At 35.4% G+C, this 22,677-nt stretch overlaps 2 protein-coding genes across 2 annotated transcripts; one reads left to right on the forward strand and one right to left on the reverse strand.

The window, feature by feature from the left end:
* Positions 1–134: 134 nt before the first annotated feature.
* LOC106179437 (tripeptidyl-peptidase 2-like) lies at positions 135–16,298 on the forward strand. Its single transcript, XM_086996767.1, has 29 exons — positions 135–333; positions 1,216–1,344; positions 1,634–1,834; positions 2,031–2,155; positions 2,469–2,566; positions 3,302–3,367; positions 3,695–3,849; positions 4,264–4,340; positions 4,831–4,958; positions 5,406–5,505; positions 5,840–5,973; positions 6,348–6,478; positions 6,801–6,978; positions 7,376–7,533; positions 8,753–8,829; positions 9,086–9,192; positions 9,572–9,726; positions 9,926–10,042; positions 10,510–10,610; positions 11,084–11,183; positions 11,595–11,738; positions 11,944–12,109; positions 12,447–12,525; positions 12,932–13,010; positions 13,406–13,551; positions 14,092–14,322; positions 14,697–14,889; positions 15,229–15,348; positions 15,742–16,298. The coding sequence occupies exons 1-29, from the start codon at positions 172–174 to the stop codon at positions 15,829–15,831; spliced, it is 3,747 nt and encodes a 1,248-aa protein (XP_086852893.1). The 5' UTR covers positions 135–171; the 3' UTR covers positions 15,832–16,298.
* Positions 16,299–17,828: 1,530 nt separating this feature from the next.
* Positions 17,829–22,517, reverse strand: LOC147759575 (uncharacterized). Its single transcript, XM_086997780.1, has one exon. The coding sequence runs from the start codon at positions 19,877–19,879 to the stop codon at positions 18,491–18,493; it is 1,389 nt and encodes a 462-aa protein (XP_086853906.1). The 5' UTR covers positions 19,880–22,517; the 3' UTR covers positions 17,829–18,490.
* Between the last annotated feature and the right edge of the window lie 160 nt (positions 22,518–22,677).

Here is a 22,677-nt window from a genome sequence, read left to right on the forward strand (position 1 = left end):
AATTCTTTCAAGAAGACGTAGATATTCAACTAAAAAATTTTCTGTTCCACTGATTATAACTATCCACTCAAGTATGTGTTGGTAAAGAATAAACTGATAAATATTTACGAAATGTTTTAAGCATCATTTTATAAATCTCTTCTCGCGAGACTTGGGCCCTGTAAAGTCATCATGGCTACTACTGTGGACACCAACTTCCCTATCCATGGCATTTTACCGAAGAAAGAAACTGGTGCATTCAATTTTCTTGCTAAATATCCGGACTATGACGGGAGAGGAGTCGTTATAGCGATTTTAGACACAGGAGTAGACCCTGGAGCGCCTGGATTACAGGTAAGCGAGCCGGGTGTTAGCATGCCGCAGTTAAACCAAGCCTTTAATTTTTAAATTTCAAGGTTTGCAAGACTTGTAATGCAATTACTCGGCCTGATTTACAAAGATTCAGTCTGTGTTTCAGTGCACTTAACTTATTTCGATTTTCTTCTACATCCATCATTTGCTTTATATGTCAGCCCAACAATAGAAATTAGAATACATTGAGTGCGCTTGATTGCTCATATTACGCCTTACACTCTGTTATAATTTATTAATAGTATTTTATTACTGACTGGAATGTTGATGACCTTGTGAAAATGAAAGCTAGGCTTGCACTGCTGAAACACCTCTACTTCTGTCAAAACAATTTGTGTGGTTGCGTTCCTATTAATGGTTTCTGATATTTACTATGTGAGCTTATCAGGGTTTCCCCAGGAATTGAGGTACAGGGAGTTCAAAATATGAAGCTGTGATTTGGTCATCAATTTACAGGGAGTCCAACCCAAGCAAGCCCAACCAAGCAACCCAAAAATTCTGTAAGCCTTCCAGCCATCTTTGGATATATAGGTGGTCTTTTGAGGCTAATGGCTGTCCAAATGACTGGCTGGACATGGTCTTGTTCTTGGGAAAGTTGGTGCTAGTATAAAAGAAATTAATGTACATGACTGTAAATGATGAATCGAAGAAGGGGGGGGGGGGGGGGGGGATAGGAGGGGGACCATAGCTCCCAGTTGGTAGAGACAACAGTTACTATAATATCTGTAGTCTCAATCCCTGCATTAATTGGAACAAGACATTAAATTATGTGAATGGTGATGACTGAGTTACATGTTTTTTGAAGATACTGTTATCATAACTTTGAACTTGCATAACAGAGCTGGTGAAATTTTGCTGTTTCAGGTGACCACAGATGGTCGTCCTAAGGTGATAGATATTATAGACACCACCGGATCAGGCGATGTGGACACGAGCACAATAGTCGAGGCTCAGGAGGGAGAGATTGTAGGACTCACAGGGAGAAAACTCAGGGTTTGTGTGGCTTACTGCATATAGTTTGACATATAATTTTCATTTTTTAACTTAATTTTGTCTGGGAAAGTTTGATGTAGAATAAGGGGGCAGACTTGATCTGAATTTCTTTATAATTTGTCTGCAATAAAGCATCCTTTACATTAGATATTCTCATGACAGCCCTTCACAATCTTTTTCACATTACCATTATATATTCACATAACACATTCCCATAATATTTTCACATAACACACTTCACATTACACATCCTGTTACATCTTCACATAACACCTACTTCACATTGCAGGTCCCAGAGGACTGGAGGAACCCCAGTGGGCAGTGGCATGTGGGGGTGAAGAGTGCCATGGAGTTGTACCCAAGGGGGCTGCGGGACCGGCTATCCAAGGAGAACAGAGAGAAGACATGGGACCCACAACACAGGGTGACGCTGGCTGAGGCCAATAGACTCCTGGAGGAGTTTGATGCCAAGCACCCCACACCGAATGCTGTAAGTGCTGTGTTTGTGGTTGTATCTGTACAGATGTGGCTTTATGTTTGAGAACAGAAACTTTATCAGGTCACTAAGTAGGAGAATCCCTTGGGGTACGTATATTGGACTGTGGAAGATTGTGGGTATTAGATATTAAGACCACATATATCTCATTATTTGGGTTATTTTACATTATTACATCTTCTTTTATCAGGAGGAAAAATTAATCAAAGAAGACCTGAAGTCCCGAGTGGAGCATCTGACCAGTATGGACAAAAATTTCAGTTTTTGTGGCCCTGTATTTGACTGTGTGGTCTTCCATGACGGTGAGACTTGGAGGTATGAATATTATTTCAGTTTATTTCAAATTCTGGGTCACATTTTTAATAAAAGTAAATTTTTAATAAAAGAGTGGTCATAGTGGTCTCTTGTTGGTTAAATTTTGCAAATTTAGAACTACTTTCTGGCTTCATTAATATAATGTAAATTATCTAATTGATTTTAGATAGATATTTATTATAGACTTCAGTTGGTGATAAAAGATAATTTGCTGAAACTTTCCTAAATTTCAAAATGGAGTATTTGCATTTAAACAAGTTAAAGGTAAAACCTTGTTAGATGCAGACTGGACATGTCTTTGTTCATCTTTTAGAGCCTGTGTGGACACCAGTGAACAAGGTGACCTGGAATCCTGCAAACTCTTGGCCAACTACAGAGAAGAGCGCCAGTACGGGACACTGAGCAATGAAGGTAACAAGCTTGTCTATATTTTATCTGCTAAAAAAATTAACAGTGAAATAGAGGCACAGTGTCTCTTCTTGATTGTTGCAAATCCTGCATTGATGTTTTGGGTAGGATGTAAACAAAATCCACTTGACAGAGACTGAATTACAATTCCACCGATTGCCACACTGTGGATCAGGAACTAGGTGATTCCAGGGTGCATTAAATGCATAAGGTGACATCCAGTTATGTATGATAAAAACAATGAAAAATTTGAGTTATGGGATTTGAGTGTTGCATTTCAAGAAAACACTGAGTAAGGTGATAAAGTCTTGATTATTTTGGGGAAACGCCCACCAATATCTACAGATAAACTCTCCTAGGTTCCAGTGCTATTAGAGTCAAATGTTGTGACTGCAATCCCACTGTTCAGCATGCAGATGTTCCTTGGTAACTAGTGCGATGGAGTCTTGCCTGCAAGGCTGCAAATGTGTCAACTACTTAAACAGAAGACGCTTCACTGGATATCTTAATTTCACCTTTAATACAGATTCCTTTTGGCAGCAAGAGATTTAGATAAAAGTTCTTGGAATATATTCAGTAAATTACTGCTGACATACTGTTGAAGTATTTTACTTTTCATAATTATGCAACCCTAATAATTCACATTTGTGTGATAGAATACCATTATGTCAATGCTTTCATTGATGTTTATGGTATCAGCATTGGTGTTTTCAGTCAGTTTTGATCATTTCATTTCAGATATGCTGAACTATAGTGTTAACATATACAATGACGGCAACCTGTTAGAAGTGGTTACAAATGCAGGTAGGTAATGTTTTCAGTTTGCTTGAGTACCTTGTTGTTTTTAAACCTAAAACCTTTGAGCAAAGTGTGGTAGTCTTAATGAGTTTATTTTGTTAGTCGTAGTGGAGACAATTTAGAGATATCATATACATTTATTCTGGGTCAGTTATTTTAATAAATAAATAAATAAATAAATAAATAAATAAATAAATAAATAAATAAATACCCTTTGACCGATATCATGAAGTTGTTATCACAGCGTGGCAGTCTGAGGCCACTTAACAAGTAAAATATTCATATAATTTTAAAAAATCATAATGATTGTGATAATTCTGCACTGGTTCCCAGGTTCCCACGGTACCCATGTGGCGTGTATAGCCGCAGGACATTTTCCTGCAGAACCAGAGAAGAATGGCGTAGCACCCGGGGCTCAGATAGTCGCCATTAAGATTGGAGACACACGTCTTGGTTCCATGGAAACGGGAACCTCATTGGCCAGAGCAGTACGTTGATTTTCACCTTATTCATAAATTGACCTAAGTAGTGTTATATTTGTTGATTTAAGCTGCCACAATCATCTGTACTGTACATAATAATATTTATTTATTTATTTAGAGTCTAAAATCCAATTTGCTCAGTAGACTTTCAGTGCAATGTAAGTTTTTGAATTAAAATGTTGCCAAAAACTTGTTTTGTGGCATGAGGATAATTAATCTGACTACCCACTTCTTGATAAAATTTAAATTGTTTTTGAAAAGCCAAAACATGGGTCATAGCATTTTGATTTCAAGGCAGTGATCACATGACAGATTCCCTTGATGAAGGATGCAAACATTGCTTAGTCTTTTTAGAAAAATAGGCATTTTTTTACAAACTTTGACCAAGGCCCTGACTGTACTCATTTATTTTTGTGACAGATGATAAAGGTGACAGAGCTGAAGTGTGACCTGGTTAACTACAGCTATGGGGAAGCCACTCACTGGCCCGACACTGGGTAGGATTTTATTTATTTATTTATTTATTTATTTATTTATTTATTTATTTATTTATTTATTTATTTATTTATTTATTTATTTATTTATTAAATAATAGGTTTAAAATATGGATTGTAATTCTATTATCTGCTTTGGCTGTGTAAGGTTGATAGTGATTAATGAAAAAGTGTTTAAGTCTCCAGTAATGTTACACATTCTGATATTAATAATAATAGTTTAATGTCTGTTGCTGTTTGCAGGGATGAAAGATGAAATTCGTCTTCTGGGTCTTCCAGAAGATGGTCAGAATTTTTAAGTTAACATTGATGGGCATCTAATTTTTTTCTGTTGGAAACAGTCAAAAATGGAGGATGGATCAACATAGATGATTTGGAAGACTGTCAGAAAATATTTCTTATCCACCCCTAGTTCGAGATTTTGAAGGCTACATATATTATCCTGCAATCCTGATAAATTGTTATATATGACCATATTTTGAAATCATTTCAGACATGTGTGTTCCTTACTCAGTGAGGCAGTGGACAAGCATGGGGTCATCTATGTGTCCAGTGCTGGCAATAATGGGCCTGGACTGTCCACTGTGGGGGCACCAGGGGGCACCACCACTGCTCTCATAGGTATCTTTTTCTTCCTTCTTCTTCTTCTACTTCTCCTCCTCCCCCTTCTCCTCCTCCTCATCATCATTATTATCATCATTATAATTATTATAAGTTTCTTAGCTATTGTCGCTCAGGTTGTAAGAGTAATTTTGGTTCTAATTTCATAATTAGATTTGGTTTTTCTTTACCATTGATGTGTGTATGTGACATAGTTGCTTGCCAGTGGTATATTTTTATATGCTTTTCATATGTGTATTCTTTTTTCTTGTCTTTGAATTTGAAATTAATTTTATTTTTGTTCACAAAGATTGTCTATTTTATTTACTAAACCACTAAACCATTTCAATATGATTGGTTTAATAAATTAAGTTATATGAAAAAATGATAAAAAATATTTGATTGTCACTTTTGTTGGTTGATATATGAGCAACAGGGTAATGATTTTCCCTCACATTCTCTCCTCAGGTGTCGGTGCCTATGTGTCCCCAGAGATGATGGCTGCTGAGTACTCACTGAGACAAAAACTACCAGGAATGCACTATACATGGTCCTCACGGGGCCCAGCGTATGTACCCTGCTGTTTGCTTTTGTGTTATTTTTGCTTTTAAGATTCATACGACAGAGATAGAAAGCAATTGTGTGGTTGTTTTGATGTAAAATTTTGCTTGGATCCATGCTCTGCATCCATTCAGCAGAATCTGAATCAAATTGTTAAAGAACAGATCTCATACATTTGTGAATTATATGTGCCTCCATATGTTAAGTCAGTTATGAATTTCTGGTTATTACACATTTAATGTCACGGAAGAAGTATCAGTTTATAACTATAACTTAATGAATACCAATTGTCTGACCAAGAGTTTGAGTTTTTTTATAGATTAAATTGTTGCACATTTCAGAACTGATGGTGCCCTAGGGGTTTGCATTAGTGCGCCAGGGGGTGCAATAGCCTCGGTTCCCAACTGGACCCTCAGAGGATCTCAGCTCATGAACGGAACCAGTATGAGCTCACCTAATGCCTGTGGAGGAATAGGTAGGCGTGAGAGTAAACATTTATGTTACAGTAACATTTGTATACATGAAATTTTTAATCCACACAGTTCATACTTTTTATGTCTTCATTTATTATCTTTGAGAGGGTCTGGATGGATGATTTAGATTATAGGGTTTTTATGTCTATGCTATATAGAAAAATAACCAGACTTTTGTAAATCTTCTTAAACATGATGACTGAAGCTCCCTTTTGAATTTGTCTGCTGGCAATTCTTATATAATTATGAGAACCATTGTTGCATCCTTCCATACGTACCTTGGGGCTCTGTGATATCACATTAACTATCGCTTGGCAAATCGGGCTCGTGGGCAATGCATTATTAAGTACTCAGAATCTAAATCTTTCTTCTCCAGCTCTTGTGCTATCTGGTCTGAAAGCCACAGGGACATACTACAGTCCATACAGTGTACGTCGAGCTATAGAGAACACAGCACAGCATATAGAGAGTATGGAGAGGTTTGCACAGGGACATGGCATGTTACAGGTAGGAGGTTATAATAGTAGGAATAATGATAATTATGATGATAATAGAAATTGTAATAATGAGGAATATTTTATTTAAAGTCTAAAATCCATTAAATGTTCAGTAGACTTAACATAGAAAGAGACAATACTTAGAAATACAAATTATTATCAAGATCTGAAAACTATAAAATACCTTGTGATTCTAGATTAAAACAAATTTTTTACAGTGTGTTGGTATTGAAAGAAAATGTTTGCAGAGGCAAAGTCAAACTAAAAACCAAAAAAGAAAATGCTACCTGCTTTCTCCTCGCTAAATCCTGACCTCCATATTTTACTCTCAGGTGGATGCTGCCTTTGAGCATCTCCTACAGCATGCATCATGTTGCACACGGCGGATGAAGTTCACGGTGACTGGACCCTCTGGTACACGGGGCGTATACCTCAGAGAGTGGGCCCAGTTAACCAGACCACAGGAGGTGGCCGTCACTGTAGAACCTAGTTATATAGACCCTTCTACTGGTGAGAATAACAGTATTGTCTTTATTGTGCTCTTTTTACAGGACTTAATAGTGGAACTTTTGTATGCAGGGTAATAAATTGAATTTTAGTTAAAAGAGGCCCAGTCATCCAGGAGAAAACTCATGAAAATTAGGACCATATTTTTATTGATTCATGTTAACCGTTTTGTGTAAGTCTCACCACCAAACCTTCTTGATGTTGCTGTAAATAAGATTCCCTAAAAATGAAAGTATGGTCTGAAATAATTTTCATGAGCTTCATCACTGTGATTATTTACAGATCCAAGTTATTTAAGCTTTTTTTGTTTTTGTTTTGTTAAAAAAATTGTTGGTGTTACAGTATGTAAGTTTTCATTTTGAAATGCTTTCCATGAAATTCTGTATTTCAATTTTTTCAGATCAGCATGAAAAGATCCAGTTTATGCTGAGGTTCAATCTTATCTGTGATGCCTCTTATGTAGAAGTCCCATCCCATTTTGAACTCAATAATTCTGCGCGGGCTATATCTGTAAAGGTGGACCCGCGGGGGCTGACACATGGCGTACATTACACTGAGGTAAAGTTAATTACACTAAGTGCTTTCTTTCTCTGTCTCCCTCTCTCTTTCTCTCTTTCTCTCTACGCATATACACAGACGCGTTGATGCTTATACCTGTGTTTCATGAATGAAGTCAAATACCAGATTTTTCGCGTGCATGCATGTGTATGCATGTGTCATATTCTTGTGTGTATGCATGTGTCATATTCTTGTGTGTGTAGTAGAAAAATGGGTTTCCACATGTTAGTAGGTAAATTGAGGTCTTTAAGTGTGCCCCCTAGTAAGTAATGTTCATTAGTTGCCCATTGATGCTGTTGTCATGGACATAAGTTTAAATGCTTTGAAAATATGAATTTCTATTTGATGATGATGATTGCACTTATAGAAATGTTATTACTCACTTAATACTGCTGTCCTCTAGGTGCTGGCCTATGATGTCACATGTCCAGTCAAAGGTCCTGTCTTCAGTGTAATTAGTTGTATATAGAAATGTTATTACTCACTTAATACTGCTGTCCTCTAGGTGCTGGCCTATGATGTCACATGTCAAGTCAAAGGTCCTGTTTTCAGAGTAATTAGTTGTATATAGAAATGTTATTACTCACTTAATACTGGTGTCCTCCAGGTGTTGGCCTATGATGTCACATGTCCAGTCAAAGGTCCTGTCTTCAGTGTAATTAGTTGTATATAGAAATGTTATTACTCACTTAATACTGCTGTCCTCTAGGTGCTGGCCTATGATGTCACATGTCCAGTCAAAGGTCCTGTTTTCAGAGTAATTAGTTGTATATAGAAATGTTATTACTCACTTAATACTGCTGTCCTCCAGGTGCTGGGCTATGATGTCACATGTCCAGTCAAAGGTCCTGTTTTCAGAGTAATTAGTTGTATATAGAAATGTTATTACTCACTTAATACTGCTGTCCTCCAGGTGCTGGCCTATGATGTCACATGTCCAGTCAAAGGTCCTGTCTTCAGAGTAATTAGTTGTATATAGAAATGTTATCACTTAATTAATACTGGTGTCCTCCAGGTGCTGGCCTATGATGTCACATGTCCAGTCAAAGGTCCTGTCTTCAGAGTAATTAGTTGTATATAGAAATGTTATCACTTAATTAATACTGGTGTCCTCCAGGTGCTGGCCTATGATGTCACATGTCCAGTCAAAGGTCCTGTCTTCAGAGTAATTAGTTGTATATAGAAATGTTATCACTTAATTAATACTGGTGTCCTCCAGGTGCTGGCCTATGATGTCACATGTCCAGTCAAAGGTCCTGTCTTCAGAGTACCTGTTACTGTGATCATCCCTGAACCGTGAGTTATAATAATAATAATAATAATAACAATAATTATAATTCATGCATGGAGTATTCCATAAAACTTGGTGATAGCATTTTAAAAACACTGAAAATAAATAGAACTTTATGAAATATCTTATTTATTTACAGCTATGTACAGATAATACAACATTTTCACTGATTTTCTAGATATCTGTAAGATATAATCATAGTTTAAATTCATGTTGTAATTTTTTTTCTTATTTTGCTTATTTGTAAACCCCATCTTGCAGGGTTCAAGACACAGTCAACTTCAGGGTGGAGTTTTCCAATCAGCAGTTCAAACCAGGTCAGGTCCACAGGCACTTTATACGGGTGCCACATGGGGCCACATGGGCAGGTAATAACTAATAATAATAATAATAATAATAATAATAATAATAATAATAATAATAATAATATATCATCTAGATATAACAAGGGACCACATGGGCAGGTTACTATTAGACTGAAGTATTTAATATTCATAATAATAAAAATGATAAACATGTTCATAATAACATGTGATAATAAGGATAAGATCACTACTTATGATAATAATTATAATAATGATGATTAATTTTTCATAAAACATCTGATGCTTCATAGAAATTGTTGAAATTAAATGAAAAATACTGAGATTAAAAATACATCGTAGTGATAAAAATTTCATACTTAACACATAAAATTTCATATTTAAGAAATGGTCAGTTTGTAAAATTAATTTTATTCTGCTTCAGTGCTTCGAGTGCAATCTGTAGATGCAGAAAAGAACGTCCGTTTCTTGTTCCATGCCTTGCAGTTCTCCAAACACACCTACTATAGGAAGCATGAGTTTGACAAATTTTTAACTCTCTCAGAGCTAGGAGAGACAACGCAATCTTTTCATGTTTTAGTAAGTATTTCTATTATTGAAAAAGGCTTTGAAATTTAGTGTTGCCGTCAGTAAAATGTCTGAATACTTGAAAACATTTTTAAATTTTCTTTTTTTTTTTTAATTTGTGAATTTTTCCCTTTTCTGTGGCAGAAGTCTTGGGAGTGCTTTTTGTTTATATAATCTTTATTCTTATATGACATGGTTATTGTTATTCTAGGAAGATGTCACACTAGAACTGTGTGTAGCCAAGTGGTGGGCCAACATAGGAGACACCACGGCCAGCTATAGTATCACTTTCCATGGTTTGATGCCAGATACAAATCAGATACACATGGTAAGTATTATTATGCTATGGCAGTGTCTACAAGAAAAGGCTTTGAAGTGATGTATCTGGCACATGCTCACATGTGCACACACTCACAAATGACAGTTACACTGCAACTGAGTTGGTTAGTTTTTGACATCCGCTCTAATATCACTACCTGGTTTCATGGTACAGGAAAGTTGGTGCTTTGTCCTCATGTATAATTATCTTGTATATGCTAAATCATAAATCATGGTGTATCCCAAGTCCTACAGCATAAAGCCCAAATTAATGATATCCTTCCAAAAGTGTGTTGTTAGAAATAGTTGAACATCTTTATTAAAAAGTTTTAAATAGTTTGATTGTTTTGCATCCAAAAGGACTTTAATGCCTGCCTAAAAATTTTATTATTCTTGCTAATTAAAAATAAAATATTTAGGAAAATTAAGTGGTGAGAAAATTTTCAGTAATTTCTGTATCTTTACCTGTCATTCTAGCATGGAGCTCAGGGCATTATGAGGCTAGACGTTACCTCAGGTCTGAAACATGAAGAAATATCCCCCGTTATCACAATCAAGGAGCATGTGCAACCTTTGAGGTGAGCTTGTCTTGGTAACAGTGCAATTTTAAACCTTCTTAGAATTCTTTTAAAAACCATTTGAATCCATTTAGGTTAGCTGCCTTATTTTTTGTTGCTGTGCTGTTTTATTATTTAGAACGAGTTACCATTATAACACTAAGTTTATTAAAAACAAAGACCATGTGTTACCTTTGGTTTGACCTTATCTTGATGAGGAAGAGAGAATTTACTCCAATTTAGCTCATTATCTTTACTATATTATGCATATACCTGTTCAACTTTCAGCTAGTTCTGTTTGAAAATGCTGGGTAAAAATCTGTCAATAATAGAAATAAATAAATGTACTAATTCTTAATGCCTGTGGCCATTTGTTAAGCTAATACCTTTACCTTATTTTCTTTTATCTCTTTATTTTCTTTCTTTTATTATTATTATTATTGTTATTACTATTATTGTTGTTGTTGTTGTTATTATTATTATTATTATTTCAGGCCAGCAGAGTCTAAGGTGTGCTGTCTGGCAGCCAGTAGAGATCTCCTGTGGGAGGGCAAGCAGATCTATGCACTAGAACTGACCTATAAACTCAGTATTGTGAGTAGTAGTCTGACTTCATGGCACATGAGTTTGTATTGACAGATAACTTAATATTTATGTCAGTGTTTGAAGAAGTGGATATGTTTTTACACAGGTGATAAGTTGAAGTGAAAATAAATAACCCTGCAAGGGATGTTGCAAAATGTTGAGTCTTCTCAAGATAGTATTATAAAACATCTTAAAAACTACAAAGAGGTCATTGTGAAAGAATTTTTGTCATATTGTCATTTTCTTGCCTACTTCTTGTTCTTAAATTAAATGACAATAATATGTTAACATTGAAAAAATAAGTAAAAGTAAGTTATTAACATTTAAAAAACATTGTGTTTATTAAACATTCATCAAGGTTGTTGAATGACAGCATGAAATGGCATCAACAGTCTAGTAGTTTCAAAATTATTGTTTCAGAGCAAGACGGCCGAGATCACTCCTGACTGCTCTCTACTCAGTGACTTCCTCTACGAGAGCGAGTATCAGTCCCAGCTTTGGATGCTGTTTGACCAAAATAAACAGTGCCTGGGCATGGGGGACGCTTACCCTGAAAAAGAAAAGGTATGCTGCAATAGATTCTGATCTAGAGTTTGTGTTTTACCTTCTGGTCACATTTGTAAACAGAAGCCACAGATTCTCTGTAAGTCTTGACCTTCAACTTGTTTTATGCACGACAGGTTATTCAAATATTATGTGAAAGGTAAGTTTTTGAATAGACAAATATTTCAAAATGGCATCTTTTTAAACTGAATCATTATTGTTTCAGTACAATGTGAAGCTAGAAAAAGGTGAATACACCATCAGGCTGCAGATTCGTCACTTCAAGCAGGACCTGTTGGAGCGAATCAAAGATTTACCCATGTTAATTCATCACAAACTGACGCCATCTATCACAGTGGATACGTATCACAATGCAGCTAATGCTATGATAGGTAAGTTACAGTGGCAATAAGTTAATAAGTCTGCTTAATAATATGTACCACACTCTGCTATGTTTCAGTGTGGTGAAATATTATTGGCCCAATTCTGAATGGCTGTAGACATTCTCACCTTCCCTGGGGAAGTTACAGCCTGGCTGTTGGAGTCAAGGCAAAAAATGTGCATTAGAAATTTAACAGCAAATAAGAAAAAAAAGAAGAAACAACTGTTTCAATAACAAATCAAAAAATGAATTTGTTGGAAATTTGAGTAAATTTTTTTCAATATCACCAGGGTAGACAGTATCCAGAACTGTTTACAGAATTGTCAGTGTTCTTTTTTTATTTTAAGGTGGAAAGAAATTCCAGTGCTTTTTATTGAAGAAAGGATACAAGTACCCAGTTTTTATTGCCCCAATATCAGATGATAAGTAAGTATATAGAAATGAAACGAGTTTTATTATGTACATAGTACAACTTCTCTTTGGAAATATTTATATGCTTAAACAATTAAAAGGAAATGAAAATGTACAAGTTGTGATTAAGAGATGAAATGGTTGTTAAGTTTGGGTTATATACTAAATATTGTAAATTAAAAAATACTAAAATTTACTGCATATCAAGGATGTGTGCTGTTATCTACAAGGAACCCCTTCCCCCCAACTCCATTTGCTATAATTTCAGATTATTTGTCTATTGCTTTACATGTATATTATAGGTGGATTTGGATATCTTTCTTGATTTTCTAATTTGGTTTTAAAATGTGACCAAAGCATTTAGAGATATTTTAAAATGCTGTGGAAATGTAGGCTTTAAACACTGCTGTTGCTTTTTCAGATTGCCAAAAGGTGTCGCTGCTGGGCACTTCCTGTCAGGCACCATTTCTCTTGCAAAGGACGAGTTGGGAAAGAAAGCAGTACGTTAAAATTAATTATTATTTATTGTATTTTATTTTATCAATCTAAGGTCATTGTGGTAATAACATATGTCATATGATTCCTTCTTTTCAACAAAAAGAGGCTTAAAATGAATCCTAAATTTTCTGATAAGTTACCCTCAGTTTTGCCATTTTCATTTAAAATGTCTTTATTTAAAAAAAATATTAATAATATTTTTTCAAACGTTTTATAGTATTTGCTTTATTATTATTATTAGTCTTACTTTGTCTAAGGTTTTTACTCACCTTTGAGTCAGAAACTAATTTTAAAAAAAATAAGAAAAAAAAAAAACAGATGAAAAAGGCAACTAAGAACAAAAGCAAGATGTCTAATTGGGTATTTTACAGTGCTTAAAAGATGTCAATATTTCCAGGACGTTTACCCATTCAAGTATACAGTAACAGAAGTAGTGAAGAAGAACAATAATAATAAGAACAATGGCAAAGACAAGAAGGAGAAGACCAAAGAACAGGAGTATGCTGAGGCCCTCAGGGATCTAAAACTTTCTTGGATGCCTAAGTGAGTGGCTTTGAAGTCCCACAATATGTATTAGATCTTTATAGCAAAAATTAATAAAAATGCTAATGAGACTTTTCTGACTTTTGTCGGAATTCCGACTTTTTCAGGGTCATTTGGGTCATTCTTGTGAATCGAGTATCCTGGCCAATTTTTCTACTTTTTCAGTGAGGACTGGTCTCATTCATGTAAACAAACAAACAGACAAACAAACAAACAAACAAACGAACAAACAAACAAACAAATAAATAAAAAATTTTAGCATATTTTACCTTAATCGCCAAAGTTTACCCCATCCAAAATGGATCACTGTTAAGGAGTTTTTGTAATCATAATGGTGATTGAATTTGGCAGTGCTTGCTCATGACGGTAGGATTAGAAATCTAGAATAAGAAAATCTATAATAAGGTTAATTGGTCATAGTTTTGTGATGGCTATAGTTGAAAGCTCTCAGTAAAATGTTTCACAATTTTAGTTGTGAGCATCAGTTTTGAATACATTGAAATAATTCTGAAAACTTGTTCTTTTTCTTTACATTTCCAGGCTAGACAACAGCCAGACCATATTTGAGGATTTACTACAAGACTTTCCTGATCATCTCCCCCTCTACATGGCACGCTTACAGTCCCTGGACAATGAACAAGAACGTCTTAAAAGACTCCCATCTATCCTTGCTGCAGCACAGGAAGTGACATCACGCATAGACCAGAATGCACTGCTGGCATACTATGGGATGAAGACTGATGCCAGACCGGAAGCTGCGACAATCAAAAGGTGTTGTATTTTGTTATTTTACTATGTCTCAGACATTTGCTTCCATTTTCTTTGTTGTGTTGAATTTTTGACTGACTTGTCAGTCTTCGTCATAGCAGAAAAAAAAAGTCAGTGTTTCAAAGGGCCTAACAGTCCACAGTGCACCACCCCCTATATCAAAGTCAAGGACCATTTGTACTGTTATCAGGGATGAGATTTTCCCCAACTATCGGCAGTTTTCTGAGTTTTTGGGAGCCAAAGATATCTTTTCATTGCTGTAGGTGTCCTCCTTGATTCCATGCCATACTTTCCGACTTTTGCAGTAAACGATAACTTCATACTTGAATGTATTATACAAGAGCCGTTTACCCTAATGATAATAATTTTATCCTTAGTGAGATGGACAAACAGAAGGGCATGCTGGTGGACGCACTGGGGCGGCTAGGCTGTGCTCAGGCAGACATTGTCATGGGAAAAGCAGAACAACCACCAGAGGGAGACACTGAGGACCTGCCTGAGGTTACCCTGGACGATCTGACGGCTACGTTTTACGAGCTGCAAAAGTTTATTGACATCAATGATCTCAAGGTGAGGGTAAAGATATATGTAAGTAGTGAGGGAAATGAAACCCTTCTCTTTTCTTCCTGCAACAAAATGGTGGATTTATCCTAAGAACCTTTAGAGTAGGGAATAAATATGGACTGAGAATTAATCAGGTTCTTTTTTAAAGTCGTAAACTTTAAGGTATCTAAATGCCCTAAAGTATACACATTTTTTTCTTTCTTTATTTTTTTTTATTTCATATTTTTAATGAAAATGATCTGACTAGGCTTTAAGTTTGCTTGAAGAGCATGCATTTTTACCCGATAGCATCTGTTTTATCATTGCGCTTTATTTTTAAAATTGCATATTTTCTCATGTTTTCAGGTGTCACAGTTCGTTGTCCGCCATGCCCTTGCGCACAAACACTATGGCCGTGCACTGAAAGTGTTGCAGAAACAGAATGATGAGAAGAACACCAAAGAAAATGATTTGAAGATCATTGAGGTACTAACTATTTCTGTGACTAACTTGTCCTAAAGGAAAGGGTCTTGAAATAACAAACTCAAACCATTGCATGTACATATAGAGGGGGTATGGGGTGATCCTTTTTAAAATTTTCCTAAATCATGTCAGTTTAATTACATTCACAAAGAGGTTACAAGAAGAAAAGCACTTTTTTTTACCTAGTTTGAATGTTGCATGTTAGATGTAAAATGATAAAAGAAGGAACAAATAAGTATAATCTTTATTGTTATGATTTTTAATGAAAGTGATTCAGTTTAAATTGAAAATTGAATTTGAAGAAGTTGTTTATTTACAACTTCTGTTTCTGATCTGTACTTTTCGTTGTGGTTTTTGTCTTTATTTTTTAAAATTTTTTTCAATTTTTTTTTTCAGATATATCGCACCCTGGGCTGGGATCATGCAGTGAAGCAGTATGAAAATCTGCTACTTATAAAATACCCAGCAGGATTTAGGCTATTTTAATTATCATTGTGACCTATGTCATAATGTCCTAAAATGTATTCTTAGTGATTTTCTTAGTTCTTACTGTCATTAAGCTACCCCTAGGCTTCAGTTTATTTTTAAACTGGGTTCAATTGACATTTTATTCCCTTCAGACTTTGATGACCTACACTAAGTCATGATAAGTGACTATGTTGAGAGATGTACTGAATTTAATTGAATTGACATTTTATTCCATTCAGACTTTGATGACCTACACTAAGCCATGATAAATGACTATGTTAAGATATTACAGAATCTACTTGAATAGGAATGTTATTAATGCAACCAAAATTTCCAATTTTATTTCCTTTGAATTTTCAGCCAACTGGTGTCATAATATTGTCATCTAAGACTGATATCAGTGGCTCTTCTTTACCTTTAATTGTAAAGAAAATCCAACTGTGAAGATAATATTTAAGCCAACAATAAAATCATTCTCCTATCAAGTCTTCAGAGTATTCTGTTATTCAGTTTAAAAAATCAAGTTTTCTACAAGGCAAGGGGATGGAATTCAACCTCTACCAAGACCGAAAACAGAGTAAATATTGTTTTCAGTGGATTTTCTCAGATATTTCTCTGGGTATTCACCAGCTGTGCACCACTCTACTGTCACCAACCAACCGCCTTCTGGTAGAGATCAGAGACAAAATAATTTGTGAGAAAAAATCTATGAAATCAAATGACAATGTGAGAAAACAGATAGGCCTATTCCGTGTAGCTGAAATCTCACTATTTTTATTCTTGCTATGTTACATAGCATTTGAATATTATACTTTTCGTTGGGCCCCTTCCAAAATGAAATACATTAAGATATTTGATCGGCTTGTGTTAGAAGTAAAAAAAATGCCTCTTTTTGTAAGTAAATGCAACGGTTCACAACAAAGTCTATTTCTCTTTGTTCTTATTTATTCCATACCATCTGTAAATATATAAAGAGCGATGAGCAAAGAACAATGTGCGATCATCATAATAATGTTATTAATAGCTATAATCTTAATATATAATAAGTATAATAATAATAATGATAATATTCATAAAAGAATTAAACTATTGACCACGTACCTGTAAATATATAAAGAGCTATGAGCAAAGAACAATGACAGAAAAAGGGCGGCGACGATATTTATAAGCGACGAAAGGCGGGAAAGATGACCAATGGGAATGAGAGAGTAAGATGACGCCCACGTGACAAAACAAAAGACGAACACGAGTGAAGAAAATACATTCATACGGCTACATTCACCCCCCTTCTCAAAGAATACATTCATACGGCTACATTCACCCCCCTTCTCAAAGAAATGTCTCCGCACATTTCATTCACTCCACAAATAATAATAACACTATACAACAATGATCTAGTTTTTATTAAAATATGACACTAAATTAATCAAAGCTTTAAGTTAGCCTTGATATTTTTCTGGAATCCTCTTCTCCCTTTTAGACCTCCTTGGAATGGAGGGATCTTCAACTTGCACTTTTTTCTCACTACTCTTCCTCAATCCTCCGACAGGTAAAGGAAGTAAGTGATTTCTGTGAACAACTTTCAATGTTCCACGTTTGACTCCTTCTTCTTTAATTTTGTATACCGGTATATCTTTATTTGGTTGTTCTACAACCACATATACTTCAGGTTTCCATCTATCAGCCAACTTATTCTTTCCTTTTAACCCCAAGTTTCTGATCAATACTCTATCTCCTTGCTGGACGACAGCTCCTCTCGTCATTCTATCAAACCGTTCTTTGTTATTCCTTTTAAGATCTACGGAATTCTTAAAAGCTAATTCATAAGCATATTGCAATCGTCTTTTTAATTTTCTAATGTAATCTGAGTGCTCTGTATTCCCAATCCTTTTATCTAGACCAAAAGTCAAATCTACAGGCAGTCTAGGGTTTCTACCAAACATTAGAAAATACGGAGAATATCCGGTTGCATCATTCTTTGTACAATTGTACGCGTGAACTAAACTTTGAATGTACTTTTTTGGTATTGTAACAGCCTTCTTTGAGAAATTTGTAATAACTACAGGTATTTCGTTTGACCTACCTTTCACACTTACTAAAGAAGGGTGCATTATCAAACCCCCAGGCAATGGACTAAGATCATTTGGTTCCAAGACTGCGTTTGTACTGTTCATTATAATTGCCCTTTTGCATATTCCATCGATTATTTTAGTTTCGCCTGCATTGATTGTAATTGAAAGCTTACTTTCAACTTTACCAACATCCATTGATTTGTATGCCAATTCCCAACAATCTGGAAGGAACTCTCTTTTCTTTCTTTCATTATCCAGACCCTTTCCATAACACAAAATATTAGTGCCTATGCACACTGGCACCTTTTGTATGTAAGCACCACTATTCGGGACTACTAGTAAAATAGACGGGATTTCTTTTACGCCGTGATAAGTTGGCAAACTCACAGTTACTTCAACAGATCCTAAATAAGGTACTATCTGTCCCCCTGCCGATTCTACATTCAACACATCTTTTAAAGGGATAATTTCTCTCCCTAACCACTCTTTCACGAAATGTTCTGATACAGTTGAAACCATTGAACCGGTATCTATCAACGCATTACATGCTATACCATCAACACACACCTTTGTTTCATTTGCTTTACCAATAATCGTGGCCCGCTTTACTGGGTCGAGGGTCTGGGCCCCGGAATCGACGACCCTTGTGCGTTTAAAGGGCACCTGGAAGAAATATGTCCTTCCTGATTACAATTAAAGCAAACAATTGGCTTTGCATTTCTGTTCCGTGACTCACTCATTTTTTCCTCCAAATCACTTACCCGACGGCCGATTTTTTCCATGCCCGACACCAACAAATCTAATTTCCTATTCATTTCTAAGACAGATAAATTTTCATCTTTGTCTTCATAAACACAATTTTTCCGTTGAAAAATGTCATTTGGATCAGAGTGCTCTAAATCTGATTTGCGAGAAGCTAACATATCTACTTTTTTCATCAAGTCTACGGAAACATCAGACTGAGGCTTACCTTGGTATGAGGAAGTTTCACGGGAGCCTGAAAATTCTAATTCTGCCACACGTGCACTTACCATCAATTCCTGAAAAGTTTCTCCGGAATGGTAATGATGCCTCAATGCATGCTTAACGTTGACTGAAAACAATCCAGAGAAAAATTTCGACCGTAAAATTCTATCACGTTTTTTTCCTTCCCTAACTTCTGGATCTACTCTACTAATTGTATCAAAATATGCTTCTAAACGAGAAGCCCAATTAACAACTTTCTCATTAGAGTATTGGGTTGCTGAGTAAAGCTTTTCCCATGCAACATCTACGGGTACCACGTCTCCAAAAATACTGTCAAATTTCTGCAATATTGTATTGACAGAAGCTCCTTCCCCGCAATGCATTAAAGCATCGGCTGCTGATCCTCGAACTGATTTACGGATTGCTTGTAAAATAATCGGTTCGGAAAAAACACGATCACCTAGTAATGCTATCACTTCAAACCTCCACTGATTATATGTGACTTCGCCCTTGCCGCTTTCTCCCGAAAACAAGGTAATTCTAGGAGGTCCAACAGAATGAATAGAAACATCAGTCTTTTCGGTGCATGAATACGGAAGATTCGAAATTTTATCTGAGACCGCGACTTCTCCGTCATCCTCGGAAGATATCGATCTGGGACCATGTAAACAAGCACTCGAATTTTTAGGTCGCGTACCCCTTTGCGAGGCCTTTGGAGCTTCCTGCGCTTTGGTTAATTCTTCGTCACCTGTAAACCCGAATAATCTCACCATAAACATCTCCTCTGTCGGCGCTGGAGACGATGCCTTAACTTTAGTACCTTTTATGTACAGTCTCGCGTCAGCATGGTCAATGAATTGTTCCGCGGAAATGCACTCTTTAAATAACACTAAAGCAGCACATCTTCCCTGAAATGCAATGTGGTCATACTCAAAACCTTCTTTGTATAACATCCTTTCAATATCTTTCCTTGCACACTTCTTGTTTAACCCTTTCAACCACACAGTCCTTCCACACAGAGAAGCCATTATAACGTTATCTTTGAGATACTAATAATGGTATATATCAAAGGGTAAATCAAGTGAGTGCAAAATGCCTCGAGCAAGAAAAAATGAAATAGGATGAGGCCAGATATAACATAAAATTATGACAGTGATTGCAATGTAAAAAAAATTAATAGCTTAAAGCCCAAACTTCGAAAAATATGAAATATGACAAATGATAGATTGATAAATGATGAAGTTTAAACCGATAGATTGAATATCAAAATTAGAGAAAGAGTGAAAAATAATTTTAATCAAGTACGTAACACCCGACTTTCTGAAAATATGAGATATGATATGAGCACTATATGAGAAAAATGATAAAATGGAAAATGAAATAAGAAAACTAGTGAAGAAAAAAAAACAAAAAAAAAAAAACAGATGACTCTGATATTATTTTACGTGGTGAAAATATTTAACTCTTTAACCCCAATTATATTGAAACAATAAGAATTATAATCACTTTACTTACTGCAATTAATAAAAAATTAAATGAAGTTATTTGCAAAAATAGGTAAGTGATATTAATACTAAGATATTTTAATACTATAGAAATCCGAAAAAAAATTAATAATGATAATCTATAACTCAGTGATATCAGATGAAAATTAAATAAATAAATGAGCACAATATTTAATGTCTTTGTCTCTATTCCCCAATGCAACAAATATAGAAGTATAAGGTTTGGTGTTAGTTATGACATTCCAAAAACATACATGACACCACACACTTTAATTAATGTACATGAACACCACAAACAATTGTTATGACAAGGGAATTTCACTAAAATGTGAAAACTAAACAAATTTACAAGTTCAAATTAAATTATCTACATACCTGTACACCTAATCAAAATAAATATGATGACTGAATTTATTAAATAACACCAAAATTGATAAATGTCCCGAACATGTTACTATAATATGCGGTTTTATACGACAAATGAGTATCCAAATTACTTCTATAACAAAGAAAACTTATGACACAGCAATGAAGTAATGTTTTTGTTAAAACACCAACTATATGACAAATACAGAGATGCGTTCTCAACCAATATACTTATAGATAACAAAGACAAATTAGTTTACAGCAACAACACAAATGGCTAAAGGTAATACTATAAGCAGGTAAACGTATAAACAAATGCCAGGAAACTGAATGAATTGCGTTTGAATTTGAAGAATTGATAGAAAACAAAATATCTACAAACACACAAACATAAATGTCAACACCAAATAAATATGACTGATAGGATCGTTATTAATACATTTATTGTTTAATTCCACATAACTCATCAACAAACAGGACAATTGGCAAAAGTATTGCAATATATATGAACACTGATAACGTTCAGTTTTACATAATACCGACGTCACCTTGTCTTGTTATTTGTTATACATGCTACATATAAGCGGGGTGAGCACAAGCGCAACACGTGAACAATGCACACAAAGAACTAAGACAGTCTAGTTAGAATGTTAGATTCTGTAAGCCTTTTTACTCACGTATATATTGTCCTGGGATATAAGGTTGGTGCCTCAATTATCTAGACTGCTTCTCCGGTGCGAATTCCATAACATAGCGAATGGATTGTCCCATGTCGATCCAACATTTCATTTCTGAATCCATGAAAAAGTTATTAAATCAAAAAGTCTCATACAAAGGCTACCAATACTCCTGGATGATATTCGCTTCCACCAGATTCAAATCGTCTCTTCAAACAACGTATACTCATTTCCACCAGACACGGACATGTACAGCACACCGATCGCACAGTTTGTGTGTTGTTTTTCCAGACATTGTATAGTTAGGTCCTTGATGTTGTCTGAACGTCATATCCTCAACTGTATTACATGATTTACTGATCAGCGACCACTATATAAAATAGCGGCAGTAGGCTTAGATGGCGTAGGATGAGTGTGTAAAATGTGTAAAAAAACACTGATATTATCCTCACAAATGATGAGTGGCTAGATCATGGCCAGCGTGGTTTGATTTCATGGTGTTCTGCATGAAAACATCACTCATTCGGGTGTAATGGCCTCACACATATCAGTTATAGTGGTAGCATCCATATAAGAGTAGACCTAACGTTTCTTGCGTTATGAACTAACAACTTCAATCGATACGCTCTGGCTCACGCTCTCTTAGGATGTGGATACACAAGGTTGAACATTAGTGAATTGGTTAGAATACCCTGCTCGCAGCGCCATATGCAACGGTTCACAACAAAGTCTATTTCTCTTTGTTCTTATTTATTCCATACCATCTGTAAATATATAAAGAGCGATGAGCAAAGAACAATGTGCGATCATCATAATAATGTTATTAATAGCTATAATCTTAATATATAATAAGTATAATAATAATAATGATAATATTCATAAAAGAATTAAACTATTGACCACGTACCTGTAAATATATAAAGAGCGATGAGCAAAGAACAATGACAGAAAAAGGGCGGCGACGATATTTATAAGCGACGAAAGGCGGGAAAGATGACCAATGGGAATGAGAGAGTAAGATGACGCCCACGTGACAAAACAAAAGACGAACACGAGTGAAGAAAATACATTCATACGGCTACATTCACCCCCCTTCTCAAAGAATACATTCATACGGCTACATAAACCCAGAAGATGTTTTGCTCAAAAAAACAAATCAGTGCCTAAAGCGACTATAAAAATCTGGGAAAAAGACGTGACATGATGACGCCCATTATATCTGGGAAATAAACTGGGTACAGCGCTATCGATTGAATCACCAATATTGGGTATAATAGC

The sequence above is a fragment of the Lingula anatina genome, chromosome 10 (assembly GCF_051362555.1).
Source record: "Lingula anatina isolate TDL-2025a chromosome 10, LinAna3.0, whole genome shotgun sequence".
Lineage (NCBI taxonomy): Eukaryota > Metazoa > Brachiopoda > Lingulata > Lingulida > Lingulidae > Lingula > Lingula anatina.